Source organism: Microcaecilia unicolor, chromosome 4, assembly GCF_901765095.1.
Source record: "Microcaecilia unicolor chromosome 4, aMicUni1.1, whole genome shotgun sequence".
In the NCBI taxonomy this organism is placed as follows: domain Eukaryota; kingdom Metazoa; phylum Chordata; class Amphibia; order Gymnophiona; family Siphonopidae; genus Microcaecilia; species Microcaecilia unicolor.
In genome coordinates, this window is record NC_044034.1 from 8,748,787 (window position 1) to 8,763,101 (window position 14,315).

At 43.3% G+C, this 14,315-nt stretch overlaps 1 protein-coding gene across 1 annotated transcript; it reads right to left on the reverse strand.

Moving 5' to 3' along the window:
- Positions 1-12,855: 12,855 nt before the first annotated feature.
- Positions 12,856-13,818, reverse strand: LOC115468201 (olfactory receptor 56A4-like). Its single transcript, XM_030199737.1, has one exon. The coding sequence runs from the start codon at positions 13,813-13,815 to the stop codon at positions 12,856-12,858; it is 960 nt and encodes a 319-aa protein (XP_030055597.1). The 5' UTR covers positions 13,816-13,818.
- Between the last annotated feature and the right edge of the window lie 497 nt (positions 13,819-14,315).

A 14,315-nucleotide genomic window follows, 5' to 3' on the forward strand; every position in this document is an offset into this window, starting at 1 on the left:
TTCTTCAAAATGAAGCTTACAACGGCATGTTTCCAATATGTAGGAAATAAATCTGAAGTCAAACAAACGGTAATAAGCAGCATGACTAGAGAAATTAAGCTATGGCAGGAGATTTTGAACCAAGAGATGGGAATAGGATCAAGTTGCAAGTGGTAGCCCTAGAGTGATTAACTAGCTTTATAAAGAAAGTAAATGTGGGTAAGTTAAATGAAGACCAGGAATGGGAAGGAGAAGCAGAATCCAAGTGTGGTTACTGTTCGGGGGAGGACCCAAGCCGATGAGACAAAGACTGTTTTTAGGCTTTTTATTTTGCCATTGAAGTAATTAGTCAGTTCACGTAAGAACTGTTAGAAGCAGGATACTGGGCTAGATGGGTACATCTGGCCCAGTATCCTGCTTCAAATAGTGTCAACCAGGTCACATTGTTCCAAAGAGTAGCAACATTCCATGCTACCAATCCCAGGGTAAGTAGTGGCTTCCCTGTGTCTATCTCAATTGTAGACTACAGACGTTTCCTCCAGGAAGTTGTCCAAACCTTTTTTAAACCCAGATACGCTAACTGCTGTAACCACATCGTCTGACAATCAGTTCCAGAGCTTAACTATTAGTTGAGTGGAAAAGCAGAGGGGATCGAGGTCTCAGAGTTAGAATGAGTTAAAGAAATCAATTCTTTCAATACTGAAAACACTTTCTTCATGGGATTAGATACATTAGTAATAAGAGAAGATTAACAGGCTTTTTTGGAGCATTCTATCTCACGATAGTGCTGGTAACAGGTTTTATCATGCACTAGAGAGATGACGTTTGATGCTTCCTCCATGATATTTCTGCATTATGGACCAGTAAAGTAACACATCTTATCAGTAGCCCACATTGATAATTTCCCCCCTAAGTGTGAAGAGTTTCAGTCTTTGGTAACCAGAGCTGATATTGTGATGTCATAATGCCTCATCCCACCAATAACAGCCAACCTCATCAGTGATGTCACAATGGCTTGACTGTCCTACACAGGCTCACTTTTATTACATATAGCAGTGATTTAGCCAGAGCTAAGATTGTGATGTCATAATGCCTCATTCCACCAATAAGAACCAACCTCATCAGTGATGTCACAGTGGCTTGATTGTCCTATGCTTGGCTCTCTTTTATTACTTACAGCAGTGATTTTCATTTCTAGAGACATTTCTTTTTTCTTCTCACCACTCCCTCAAAGAATAAAACCACATAAGAACAGATGGTTCACAGTAGGCTCAGGCAGACTTCGTCATGTGACACAGAAGCATCCACCCGCATAAGTGTTGCCACTAAAGAATTCTTTTGCTCCATTACAGCACTGTAATGCTCCTGAAAATAGAAAAGCAGAGGAAAAAGCAATAAAGTTGGAACAAAAAGACATGAAGTTACCCAAAGTGAAAAGACACCCCCAAATCACTAATGTTAAAACACATACCAAGAAATATAGGTGGAAAGCAATGGCCACAAATGCTCGTAGTCTAAGCAATAAAGTTCATGACCTTCAAGCCCTGATGTTGGAGGCAGACTTAGATGTTGTTGCAATCACAGAGACTTGAATCACAGAGAATGGAATGGATATAGCACCGTTCACGGAAGAGAGTGTGTATCAACAACTTGGAAAGCTAAAGGTGGACAAAGCCATGGGACCGGACGGGATCCACCCCAGAATATTGAGGGAGCTCAGAGAGGTCCTGGCGGGTCCTCTTAAAGATTTGTTTAATAAATCCTTGGAGACTGGAGAGGTTCCGAGGGACTGGAGAATGGCGGAGGTGGTACCTCTTCACAAAAGTGGTGATAGGGAAGAAGCTGGAAACTACAGGCCGGTAAGCCTCACTTCGGTTATTGGAAAAGTAATGGGAGCCATGCTGAAGGAAAGGATAGTGAATTTCCTAGAAGCCAACAAACTGCAAGATCCGAGACAACATGGTTTTACCAGAGGCAAATCGCGCCAAATGAATCTCATTGAATTCTTTGATTGGGTAACTGGAGAATTGAATCATCGACGTGCTATAGACGTAATCTACTTAGATTTTAGCAAAGCTTTTGACACGGTTCCTCACAGAAGGCTCTTAAATAAACTAGATGGGCTGAAGATAGGTCCCGAAGTGGTGAACTGGATTAGGAACTGGTTGACGGACAGACGACAGAGGGTGGTGGTAAATGGAGTTCGCTCGGAGGAGGGAAAGGTGAGTAGCGGAGTGCCTCAGGGATCGGTGCTGGGGCCGATTCTGTTCCATATATTTGTGAGTGACATTGCCGAAGGGTTAGAAGGTAAAGTTTGCCTATATGCAGATGATACTAAGATTTGCAACAGAGTGGACGCCCGGGAGGGAGTGGAAAGCATGAAAAGGGATGCGAAGAAATGCAAAGTGATGCATTTGGAGTAGAAATCCACGAGAGACATATGTGTTAGGCGGGGAGAGTCTGATAGGTACTGAGGGGGAGAGGGATCTTGGGGTGATAGTATCCGAGGATCTGAAGGCGACGAAACAGTGTGACAAGGCGGTGGCCGTAGCGAGAAGGTTGCTAGGCTGTATAGAGAGAGGTGTGATCAGCAGAAGAAAGGAAGTGTTGATGCCCCTGTACAAGTCGTTGGTGAGGCCCCACCTGGAGTATTGTGTTCAGTTTTGGAGGCCGTACCTTGCGAAGGATGTTAAAAAAATGGAAGCGGTGCAAAGAAAAGATACGAGAATGGTATGGGATTTGCGTTCCAAGACGTATGACCAAAGACTTGCTGACCTGAACATGTATACCCTGGAGGAAAGGAGGAACAGGGGTGATATGATACAGACGTTCAAATACTTGAAAGGTATTAATCCGCAAAAAAATCTTTTCCGGAGATGGGAAGGCGGTAGAACGAGAGGACATGAAATGAGATTGAAGGGGGGCAGACTCAAAAAAGATGTCAGGAAGTATTTTTTCACGGAGAGGGTGGTGGATGCTTGGAATGCCCTCCCGCGGGAGGTGGTGGAGATGAAAACGGTAACGGAATTCAAACATGCGTGGGATATGCATAAAGGAATCCTGTGCAGCAGGAATGGATCCTCAGAAGCTTAGCTGAAATTGGGTGGCGGAGCAGGTGGGGGGAAGAGGGGTTGGTGGTTGGGAGGCTAGGATAGGGGAGGGCAGACTTGTACAGTCTGTACCAGAGCCGGTGATGGGAGGCGGGACTGGTGGTTGGGAGGCGGGAAATACTGCTGGGCAGACTTATACGGTCTGTGCCCTGAAAAAGACAGGTACAAATTCAAGATATGAGTTTATCTTGGGCAGACTAGATGGACCATGCAGGTCTTTTTCTGCCGTCATCTACTATGTTACTATGTTACTATGTTCTTTAATTAAAGTGGGAAGTTATCAATGTGGACTACCATTAAGACATATTATTTTGTAGGCAGAGGAGGAGTCTGCTGACACCAGAGCCTCCCATTAATTATACTAGACACTCCTATTGTTCTACAAGTTTCCTGCATCTTCCAGCTCTTTCTGGAGAGTCTTAGAAGGCAGAAAGTTCACCCAAAGGACATCAGCCTGCCTGTCTACATATGAGTGTCGGAGTAGTACAATAATTAAGTACAAATGTGCAAATAATATTTGTGTTAGCACTCTGGAATTGTTACCTTTATTTGAAAACATGCCTCTTATAAGCAATCCTGCAGTCTCATTCCTTTATCTATGTACTGATGAACCATAAAAACATGTATCTATAATAAGGAATAATAAATTTATTTAAAAGCAATTTACATAAAGTACAAGCTATCCAGAAGGATAGAAAAATAACATATTGAAAATAAAACTCACACTTATCAGAAATTAGTAAGTACAAACACACACTTTACCCTATAGGCTCCTGCCTAATAACCGTTACCAATCACAGTGTTTGACCGTACAACTTGCATGTGTTCTAGTGTCTCTTGGGGATAATGGCAGAAGCAGTGTCTGTTTTCTGGAAGGCAGTGCTCTCTCTGGAGGGCTAGAGTGTTCGGTGAGTTGATAGATCAGATGAAAGTCAGATGAGTCTAGGGAGGCTAAGAGCGGAAAAGGTCAGGTCCCTTCCAGCTATAGATGTCCATCTTTTATACCATTTCTGAAAACAGCAATGCCAGATGTACTGATAATATTTCAGAAGGCGATTGGCTGGAAAAATCACAGGAATGTCTTTGACATCATTTGAGATGCATTTCTCAAAATTCTGGCTCCAAATTCAAGGTTCTGACCTGTCTTGTGACATCAGTTCTAGGGACTCAGGCTTCAAGGAGTCTAGCTTAGTCTTGAGGGGTTGTTGTGACCCAAAATTCTTTGTATTGTATCAGCCAAATACCAGGGCACAGGTCTTGTTCAGACAGGCATGGCCTGGATTATGTCCTCAATTTCAACACCAGTCTTAGAACTGGCTCTGTATTTTAAAGCATCAGGCACTGCAGGATTGTTGACTTCCTTCAGGTATCCCACAGGTATATTCAGACAAACTCTGTGATGTGGCGGCAGAGGCTGGTACCCATGTGTGAGGTCAGTCAGCTCTATTGGTGGATTTTAGTAGAACCACTGAGGATTCAGACAACACTCCATACTACTGAATTCTTCATGCTACTACAAGTGAAATGAAGAACAGAGGTGGGATTCTAAGATTCGGAAAAGACAAGGAGAAATGTGTGCAGGAGTAAGGAAAAGGCAGAAATGTTAAACATAGAATTCACTTACAACAGTTAGCATAACTACCACTTTTTGGAAAGTAGATAATTGGCAGAGAGACAGTGGACACATCATTTACAAAAAAAAAAAAATAACTATAATGATAGAAAGCCACAGGACCAGATGGTATACTCTCTATGGGACCTCAGAGATGTTTTGGCAGGTCTACTAAAGGACCTATTCAAGGGATCATCAGAAATGGATACAGTTCTGAGGTATTGGGAAAGGACAGCAGTGATTGGCTCTATAAAAGTGGTAACAGGGAAGAGAATGAAAATTACAGGCCTGTTAATCTGACTTCAATGATGGGGAAACTATTGAAAACTCTACTGAAGGAGAGAATAGTAACATAGTAACATAGTAGATAACGGCAGAAAAAGACCAAATCCAAGGAGGAGCCTCCACGGAAAGTCAAAGCAAAACAGCAAAAGTAGAGACTGACAAATGCGCAAACCAATAGGGAGATAATCTCAAAAAACAGTTTATTCAGAATATTCATATCAATATCAAGGACCTAATTTGGACAGACAGACAGGACAAATAAGGGATAAGGGTCAGGACAGAGAGACAGGACAAATAAGGGATAAGGGTCAGGACAGACAGACAGGACACATAGGGATAAGGGACTATTGAAGTGAGGAAGATAAGATAAGGGTTACGAACAAGTGAAAAAATTACGAGTTAAATCCCCCAGTCTCATGAGGTCTTCTTGTAATTTTTCACACTCCTCCCGCGATGAGACGACCCTGGATAATTTTGTGTCATCTGCGAATTTAATTACCTCACTAGTTACTCCCATCTTGAGGTCATTTATAAATATGTTAAAAAGCAGCGGTCCCAGCACAGACCCCTGAGGGACCCCACTAACCACCCTTCTCCATCAAGAATAATAGCCATTTAACCCTACTCTCTGTGTCCTATCCTTTAACCAGCTCTTAATCCATAATAATACACTGCCTCCGATCCCATGACTCTCCAGTTTCCTTTGGAGTCTTTCATGTGGCACTTTGTCAAACGCCTTCTGAAAATCTAGATATACAATATCCACCGGCTCCCCTTTGTCCACATGTTTGTTCACCCCCTCGAAAAAATGCAGTAGATTTGTGAGGCAAGACTTCCCTTCACTAAATCCGTGCTGACTTTGTCTCAGTAGCCCATGCTTTTGTATGTGCTCTGTAATTTTATTCTTAATAATAGCCTCCACCATTTTTCCCAGCACCAACGTCAGACTCACCGGTCTATAATTTCCCGGATCTCCTCTGGAACCCTGTTAAAAAATCGGTGTTACATTGGCCACCCTCCAATCTTCCAGTACCACACCTGATTTTAGGGACAAATTGCATATTACTAACAGTAGCTCCACAAGTTCATTTTTCAGCTCTATTAATATTCTGGGATGAATACCATCCGGTCCCGGTGATTTACTACTTTTTAGTTTGCAGAACTGCCCCATTACATCCTCCAAGTTTACAGAGAAATCATTTAGTCTTTCCGACTCGTCCGCTTCAAATACCTTTTCCGGCACCGGTATCCCTCCCAAATCCTCCTCAGTGAAGATCGAAGCAAAGAATTCATTTAATTTCTCTGCTACAGCTTTGTCTTCCCTGATCGCCCCTTTAACACCACCGTCGTCCAGCGGCCCTACCGATTCTTTAGCCGGCTTTCTGCTTTTAATATACCTTAAAAAAATGTTGCTATGTGTTTTCGCTTCTAACGCTAACTTTTTTTCAAAGTCCTTCTTAGCCCTCCTTATCTCCTTTTTGCATTTGGTTTGACATTCCTTATGCTTTATCTTATTGTCTTCAGTCTGTTTTTTGGCTCTAATAGCTTCCTTTACCTTACCGTTTAGCCAGGCCGGCTGACGTTTGGTCTTTTTTCCTCTTTTTCTAATACGTGGAATATATTTGTCCTGTACTTCTAGGATGGTGTTTTTGAACAGCATCCACGCCTGATTCAAGTTTTTTACCCTTTCAGCTGCTCCCGTCAGTCTTTTTTTCACCGTTCTTCTCATTTTGTCGAAATCACCTTTTCTAAAGTTAAACGCTAGTGTATTTGATTTCCTGAGTTCACTTACTTCGCAGCCAATATCAAAATCGATCATATGGTGTCAGAAAGTGAGAGACTGGGTGAAGTGTGTAACTCACCCCCTTCTCTTCCTTCTCCCCGCTCTCCGTTCTCACACTCCACCTCTACATTCATCTTTATCTTTTCCATTTTTCTCCTCTTACACCCCCTTCCTTTCCCTCTCGTGACTTCTTCCCTTTTCTCCCCTCTAGCTTATTCCCCTCTCTCTCACTTTCCTAGTACAAAATAAACACCTCTTTTTCACACTCAACCACTTCTTTCCCCCAAACTCACCGTCTTTCTCTCATCCTCTTCCAGGCTCAACCACCCCCTCCCCACAGGTTCTCCCTCGTTTTCCTCCCTTCTGTAGTAATCCCTCATCTACACAGAGAAAAATTTCATACACACACACATATATTATGTTAAGATCATGGACTCATATCATACTAGTAAATACCATAGTGTGACTTGAAGCCTTCCAGGAGGAGCCCTGATGCATAAACCAGACCTAAAATGGTATGGGTAACACCACGTAAAGACTGAGTTGGACTCAGAGAAAACTTATCATTGATATGTTCGGTAATAAGAGTTTGAAGAGTGTTTGTTGCCCTGTTACGTGTGGGGATTGAAGTATATGCAATTGTTATTAATTGGGGAAGTAAAATGGAAATATTATGTTTCTGAGAGAAAAGCTGTTGGTAAACTGTATGCTCAGGGATATATGAAAGATTAGACTATAAAACAAAGAAGTATTATTTGTTCATAGTGGTGTATATATTGAATAAAATGGTTAATGTTACCAAGGTTTGTTCTTTGACCCCTGAGAAGGAGGAAAAGAAATGTGGAAGGTTTGACCCTTGAGGACAAGGGAAGATGATTCCTTGTGATGGAATCATCTTTTCTAAACTGGGGGAAGAAGAGTGTAATCCCCTGGTAAATTGAGTTTGGAAATTTCCTCAGGGGATTACTAGACTGGTGTAAAATTCTCCAGATTCATTGGGAGGAGGGAGAATAGTATCAGTGGGAGGGTGAAAAGCCCAACCCAGAGGAAGGATTGACAGTGAGAAAGTGACAATAGGTGTCATAGTTGAAGTAGAGTTCGAAATGTATAAAAGTCATAGGATTACCGAGCACATGGTCTTTTGATTACCTTCACCCCCCCCCCCCCCAGGTCCCGTGAGGAGAAGGGGGTATCCTAGATTGGCCCAATAACCTAAGGCTGAATAAAGAGGAAGTTTTTGCCAACACAGCATTCTGCGAGGAGTGCTCCGGATGGGTAGAAATGGTTAACCCAGCTCGGAAGCACAACAGGAAAAGCCTGTTTGATGCCAAAGGCAGCAGCTCAAGGAAGTGCCCCTCTGGAGGGAAGGACAGACAGGGAGGTCTGCTCCTGGGTGGGTCTAGCAGCTGGACAAAGCCTAGTGGGACGGCTTTCCACAGAAAGCAAAACCTTCTTGGATTGTGCTTCTGGAAAGGATGGGTATTGGAGGACAAGATGGAAATGTATGTATGTAAATACGCTAGGATTTATAAAAAGACTATTCATTAGTTGGATCTGTTACTAAAAAAAAGTACATAAGTATTGCCATACTGGGACAGACCAAAGGTCCATCAAGCCCAGGATCCTATTTCCAACAGTGGCCAACCCAGGTCACAAGTACCTGGCAAGATCCCAAAACAGTACAATACATTTTATGCTGCTTATTGCAAAAATAAGCAGTGGATTTTCCCCAAGTCCATTTTAATAATTGCCTATGGACTTTTCCTTTAGGAAACCATCCAAACTTTTTTAAACCCCACTAAGCTAACCACTTTTATTACATTCTATGGCAATGAACTCCAGAGTTTAATTACACGTTGAGTGAAGAAATATTTTCTCCAATTCGTTTTACATTTACTAATTTGTAGCTTCATTGTGTGCCCCCTAGTCCTAGTATTTTTGGAAAGAGTAAACATGCGATTCACATCTACCCTTTCCACTCCACTCATTATTTTATAGACCTCTATCATATCTCCCCTTAGCTGTCTTCTCTCCAAGCTGAAGAGCCCTAGCCACTTTAGCCTTTCCTCATAGGGACGTTGTCCCATCCCCTTTATCATTTTTGTCGCCCTTCTCTGTACCTTTTTTAATTCCACTATATCTTTTTTAAGATGCAGTGACCGGAATTGAACACAATATTCGAGGTGCGGTCGCACCATGGAGCGATACAAAGGCATAATAATGTCCTCATTTTTGTTTTCCATTCCTTTCCTAATAATACCTAACATTCTATTTGCTTTCTTAGCGGCCACCGCACACTGAGCAGAGGGTTTCAATGTATCATGAACGAGAAAGGATGAGGAGGTGAAATCTGAATGGATAGATAGAAAAATAAATGGAAGAAAGTTGAAAAGAAAAGATAAATGTCAGAAATGAATGTAGTGAAGAAAGTGAAGAAAACAGGAGAGAGAGAACAGAAATGATAAATGGACAGAAGCCCTGGAAAGACACTTAAGAGAAGACAGACAAGGCCAAAATGAACACGAAAAAAAAATGCTTGTACAACAAAAATTGAGAAAAAGCATTTTATTAATAGGAATAAATCCACGTTGGGAAATGTGCATCTATAATATCTTTATATTTTGCTCTCTTTCTGTTTATTAAAACATTTGCTGTAATGCCCTTCCCAAAAAATATCAGAGTGGTGTACAAAAAAAGCATGTCAGACACAGAGGCTGGCTTCTTGAGGTTTCCAGTTCAATTTGTAATCCCTTGTTCTGCATTTGGTGAAGGTCTGTCCATGATCTGTGTGCAATCAAGGGGTGGTACTCTACCAGTGTTACTTCCTGTCTAGGTACAGGTGGAAGTCCAGCTTCTCCTGTTTTCCCAATGGAGATGTATTGGGATTCTAGGGCCTGGTGCTGCTTTTTCATAGGTAGGGATGGTGCTATGTGGGTCCTAGTAGAAGGTCACTATAGATGTTGAGTTGCTTTTTGCAGGGTTTTGTATTCAATGAAGGGAAGCTGTCCTGCTCTTAGTGATGCTTGATGTTCAATTATGTATTTTTACAGGATCATTCGAGAGAACAGAGGAGAACTGTGAACAGTGATTTAGTATCAACATTTTGGGTGGGGGATTCTATGGGGCTGAGCCCTGATTCTAAGTACCTAGTAATTCCTCTGACATCTGCTTTCAGACACCCACCCATTGCCTCTCCCTCCCTCCTTAGTCCTGCAGACAGATCCTAGCTGACAACAGGAGAGTGGGATTAGTAATGTGAGGGGCAGGCACCTCTTTATTAACTGCCCTTCCTGCTGCCAATACCCCTTCTGTTTCATTCAAAGCTCTTTTAAACCACATGATGAGACCACGGAAGAGAGTGTGTATGAACAACTTGAAAAGCTAAAGATGGACAAAGCCATGGGACCGGATGGGATACACCCCAGGATATTGAGGGAGCTCAGAGAGGTTTTGGCGGGTCCTCTTAAAGATTTGTTTAATATATCCTTGCAGACGGGAGAGGTTCCGAGGGATTGGAGAACGGCGGAGGTGGTCCCTCTTCACAAGAGTGGTGATAGGGAAGAAGCTGGAAACTACAGGCCGGTAAGCCTCACTTCGGTTATTGGAAAAGTAATGGAAGCGATGCTGAAGGAAAGGATAGTGAATTTCCTGGAAGCCAATAAGTTGCAAGATCCGAGACAACATGGTTTTACCAAAGGGAAATCGTGCCAAACAAATCTCATTGAATTCTTTCATTGGATGACAGGAGAACTGAATCAGGGACGAGCTATGGACATAATCTACTTAGATTTCAGCAAAGCGTTTGACACGGTTCCCCATAGGAGGCTCTTAAATAAACTGGATGGGCTGAAGATAGGACCCGAAGTGGTGAACTGGATTAGGAACTGGTTGACGGACAGAAGCCAGAGGGTGGTGGTGAATGGAATTCGATCGGAGGAGGGAAAGGTGAGTAGTGGTGTTCCTCAAGGATCGGTGCTGGGACCGATTCTGTTCAATATATTTCTGAGTGACATTGCCGAAGGGTTAGAAGTTTGCCTATTTGTGAATGATACTAAGATCTGTAACAGAGTGGACACCCGGGAGGGAGTGGAAATTAAAAAGAGTAAGACCATTCTTCCCGAGGACCGTCTTCCGTAATCTGGTTCAATCGTTAGTCCTCAGTCATCTAGATTATTGCAACTCACTCTACGCTGGCTGCAAGGAGCAAATACTCAAAAGACTCCAAACAGCCCAGAACACGGCAGCCAGACTCATATTTGGCAAACCAAAATATGAGAGTGCAAAACCCCTACGAGAGAAGTTGCACTGGCTCCCACTCAAAGAGCGCATCACGTTCAAAGTATGTACCCTAGTACATAAAATCATCCATGGCGATGCCCCAGTATACATGTCAGACTTGATAGACCTACCATCCTGGAATGCTAAAAAATCTTCTCGCACATTCCTCAATCTTCATTTCCCCAACTGCAAAGGTCTAAAGTACAAACTAATGCACGCATCAACCTTTTCTTATATGAGCGCACAGCTCTGGAACGCATTACCACGGAACCTGAAAGCGGTCCATGAACTAACCAACTTCCAGAAACTACTAAAGACCCATCTCTTCGACAAGACTTATCACAAAGATCAAGTCATGTGAAACTCACACTTATACCATGAATGTAAATCAATGCCTTCTGTCTCTACTTTTATGCATTCCATTACCATCCAACACAAACCCTGCTGTAACTCCAAATGCTTAACCTCTTCTCATTTCCACTATCCATGATGTATTGTAAGCCACATTGAGCCTGCAAAGAGGTGGGATAATGTGGGATACAAATGCAATAAATAAAATAAAAAGAATCTGAGGAAGCTAGAAGAATGGTCTAAGGTTTGGCAATTAAAATTCAATGCGAAGACATGCAAAGTGATGCACTTAGGGAATAGAAATCCACAGGAGACGTATGTGTTAGGCGGTGAGATTCTGATAGGTACGGACGGGGAGAGGGATCTTGGGGTGATAGTATCTGAGGATCTGAAGGCGACGAAGCAGTGTGACAAGGCGATGGCCATAGCTAGAAGGATGTTAGGCTGTATAGAGAGAGGTGTGACCAGCAGAAGAAAGGAGGTGTTGATGCCCCTGTATAAGTCGTTGGTGAGGCCCCACCTAGGGTATTGTGTTCAGTTTTGGAGGCCGTACCATGCGAAGGATGTAAAAAGAATAGAAACGGTGCAAAGAAAAGCTACGAGAATGGTAAGGGATTTGCGTTACAAGACGTATGAGGAGAGACTTGATGACCTGAACATGTATACTCTGGAAGAAAGGAGAAAAAGGGGTGTAATATGATACAGACGTTCAAATATTTGAAAAGTATTAATCCGCAAACGAACCTTTTCCGGAGATGCGAAGGAGGTAGAACGAGAGGACTTGAAATGAGATTGAAGGGGGGCAGACTCAAGAAAAATGTCAGGAAGTATTTTTTCACGGAGACAGTAGTGGATGCTTGGAATGCCCTCCCGCGGGAGGTGGTGGAAATGAAAATGCTAACAGAATTCAAGTACGCGTGGGATAAACATAAAGGAATCCTGTTCAGAAGGAATGGATCCTCAGGAGCTTAGCCGAGATTGGGTGGCAGAGCTGGTGGTGGGAGGCGGGGATAGTGCTGGGCAGAGTTATACGGTCTGTGCCAGAGCCGGTGGTGGGAGGCGGGGCTGGTGGTTGGGAGGCGGGGATAGTGCTGGGCAGACTTACACGGTCTGTGCCCTGAAAAGGACAGGTACAATCAAGGTAAGGTATACACAAAAAGTAGCACATATGAGTTGATCTTGTTGGGCAGACTGGATGGACCATGCAGGTCTTTTTCTGCCGTCATCTACTATGTATATGTTACTATGATGCACCATAGCAATCTACGGAGTACCATGTGGGCCAAACAGCTGTTCTGAACTTTGAAATGCATGAGCAGGAGCAGTGAATTAGAGACGTGTTGGATCCACCATGCTTCCAGATTCCAAAGTCCTAGAGACCTTTGCTGTGCTGCTACCTCTCCCACCAAATGATGCCATACCTCCACCTTAGATACCTGCATCAGCTCCTCTACCTTCTAATGCTTTTCTGTAGCCATCTTGCTTAGCCCACAAAGTTTCAGGATCCCATGCTTGATCTCCTTGGTTTTCACACCGTAGACAATAGGGTTCAGTGTTGGAGGAACCAGATGGTGCAAAACATTGAGCAAGATAGGGATATCAGGGGGTATCTGCTTCTGCAGTTTATTGGTGAAGATCAAAACCAGCAGTATGGAATAAAAAAAAGCAATGAGGATGAGATGGGAAGAGCAAGTGCTGAACGCCTTAGCAGCCACACCTTCTGTTTGCAGCCTCAGCACAGCCCGGAGGATGAAACCATAGGAGATGATAATTAGCATCAAGTCACTGCCCAATAGCGTCCAGCCAATGGCAAGCTGATAGATGCTGTTGATGGTCCTATCGCTGCATGCCAGTGTGGTCACAGCAACGTTGGTACAGATGCAATGTGCAATGACTTCTCTGGAACAGTAATGCAATAGAGCTGCAAGCACGGGCACCGGCAGGGTAAGAAGCGTGTTTCTCCCCACTATAAACCCAGCAGCTTTGGTCACAAAACCACTGGTGATGAGAGAGGGGTATCTTAGGGGATGGCAGATTGCCACATAGCGGTCATAAGCCATGAGCAGAAAAGTGGAGGACTCCATGGCCAGGAAACAGTTCATCACATACATCTGTAAGAAGCAGGCTGTTGGGCTAATGACCGTCCAGTCAAACCAGAAGATGCCCAGGATTTTTGGGACAGTGGCAGTGCAGAGGACAAGGTCCAGGAGGGCTAGTAGACCCAGGAAATAGTACATGGGCTCATGGAGGCTTGGTTCAGAGTAGAGAGTGATGATTAGTGTAAGATTAGCTGCGAGAGCCACAATGAAGAGAAGAGCCAGAGGGATGGAGAGCCAGTGCTGCCAGCTTTGGATGCCAGGGAAGCAGAGCAGCAGGAAGACAGACACAGGAGAGGAGGTGCTATTCATGGAGGACATGGCAGATGATGTTCACCCTCACTTAGCAGAGAGCTACAAGACAGAAAAATACCGCTCTGTTACCATTTATTTTATTTCATACATATGTATGAACTTTTGAATTACCAACTCTAAACCTGCAAAGCAATTACCAAACAAAACTAAACAATATAACACAATAATAGACGAGAATAAAATGTGCAGATATTCAACATTGCTTAAATAACAGACTTGAGTGGCAATTCTTGAAATTGGCACCAAGATTTAAGTGCCCAAATCTATAACGCATCTTGGGTAGAGCTAAACACCAACAGTTGCACCAAGTCAACAGCAGTCGTAACTGTAGAAACCTAATTGTGCGCCAAATTTCTAGTATTCTATACGTTACCCGCATATCTCTGAGACATACCCATGAGCCACCCATACTCTGGCCTTGTTCGTGCTCCCACAGTAAGGACTAGATTCAGTAAAAAAAAATGAGCGCTGTTCTATAAATGGCGTTACAAGTTGGGGGTCGTTTC

Excerpts from the sequence above, each read along its gene's own strand:
- LOC115468201 (XM_030199737.1), bottom strand. The coding sequence starts at position 13,815 with ATGTCCTCCATGAATAGCACCTCCTCTCCTGTGTCTGTCTTCCTGCTG.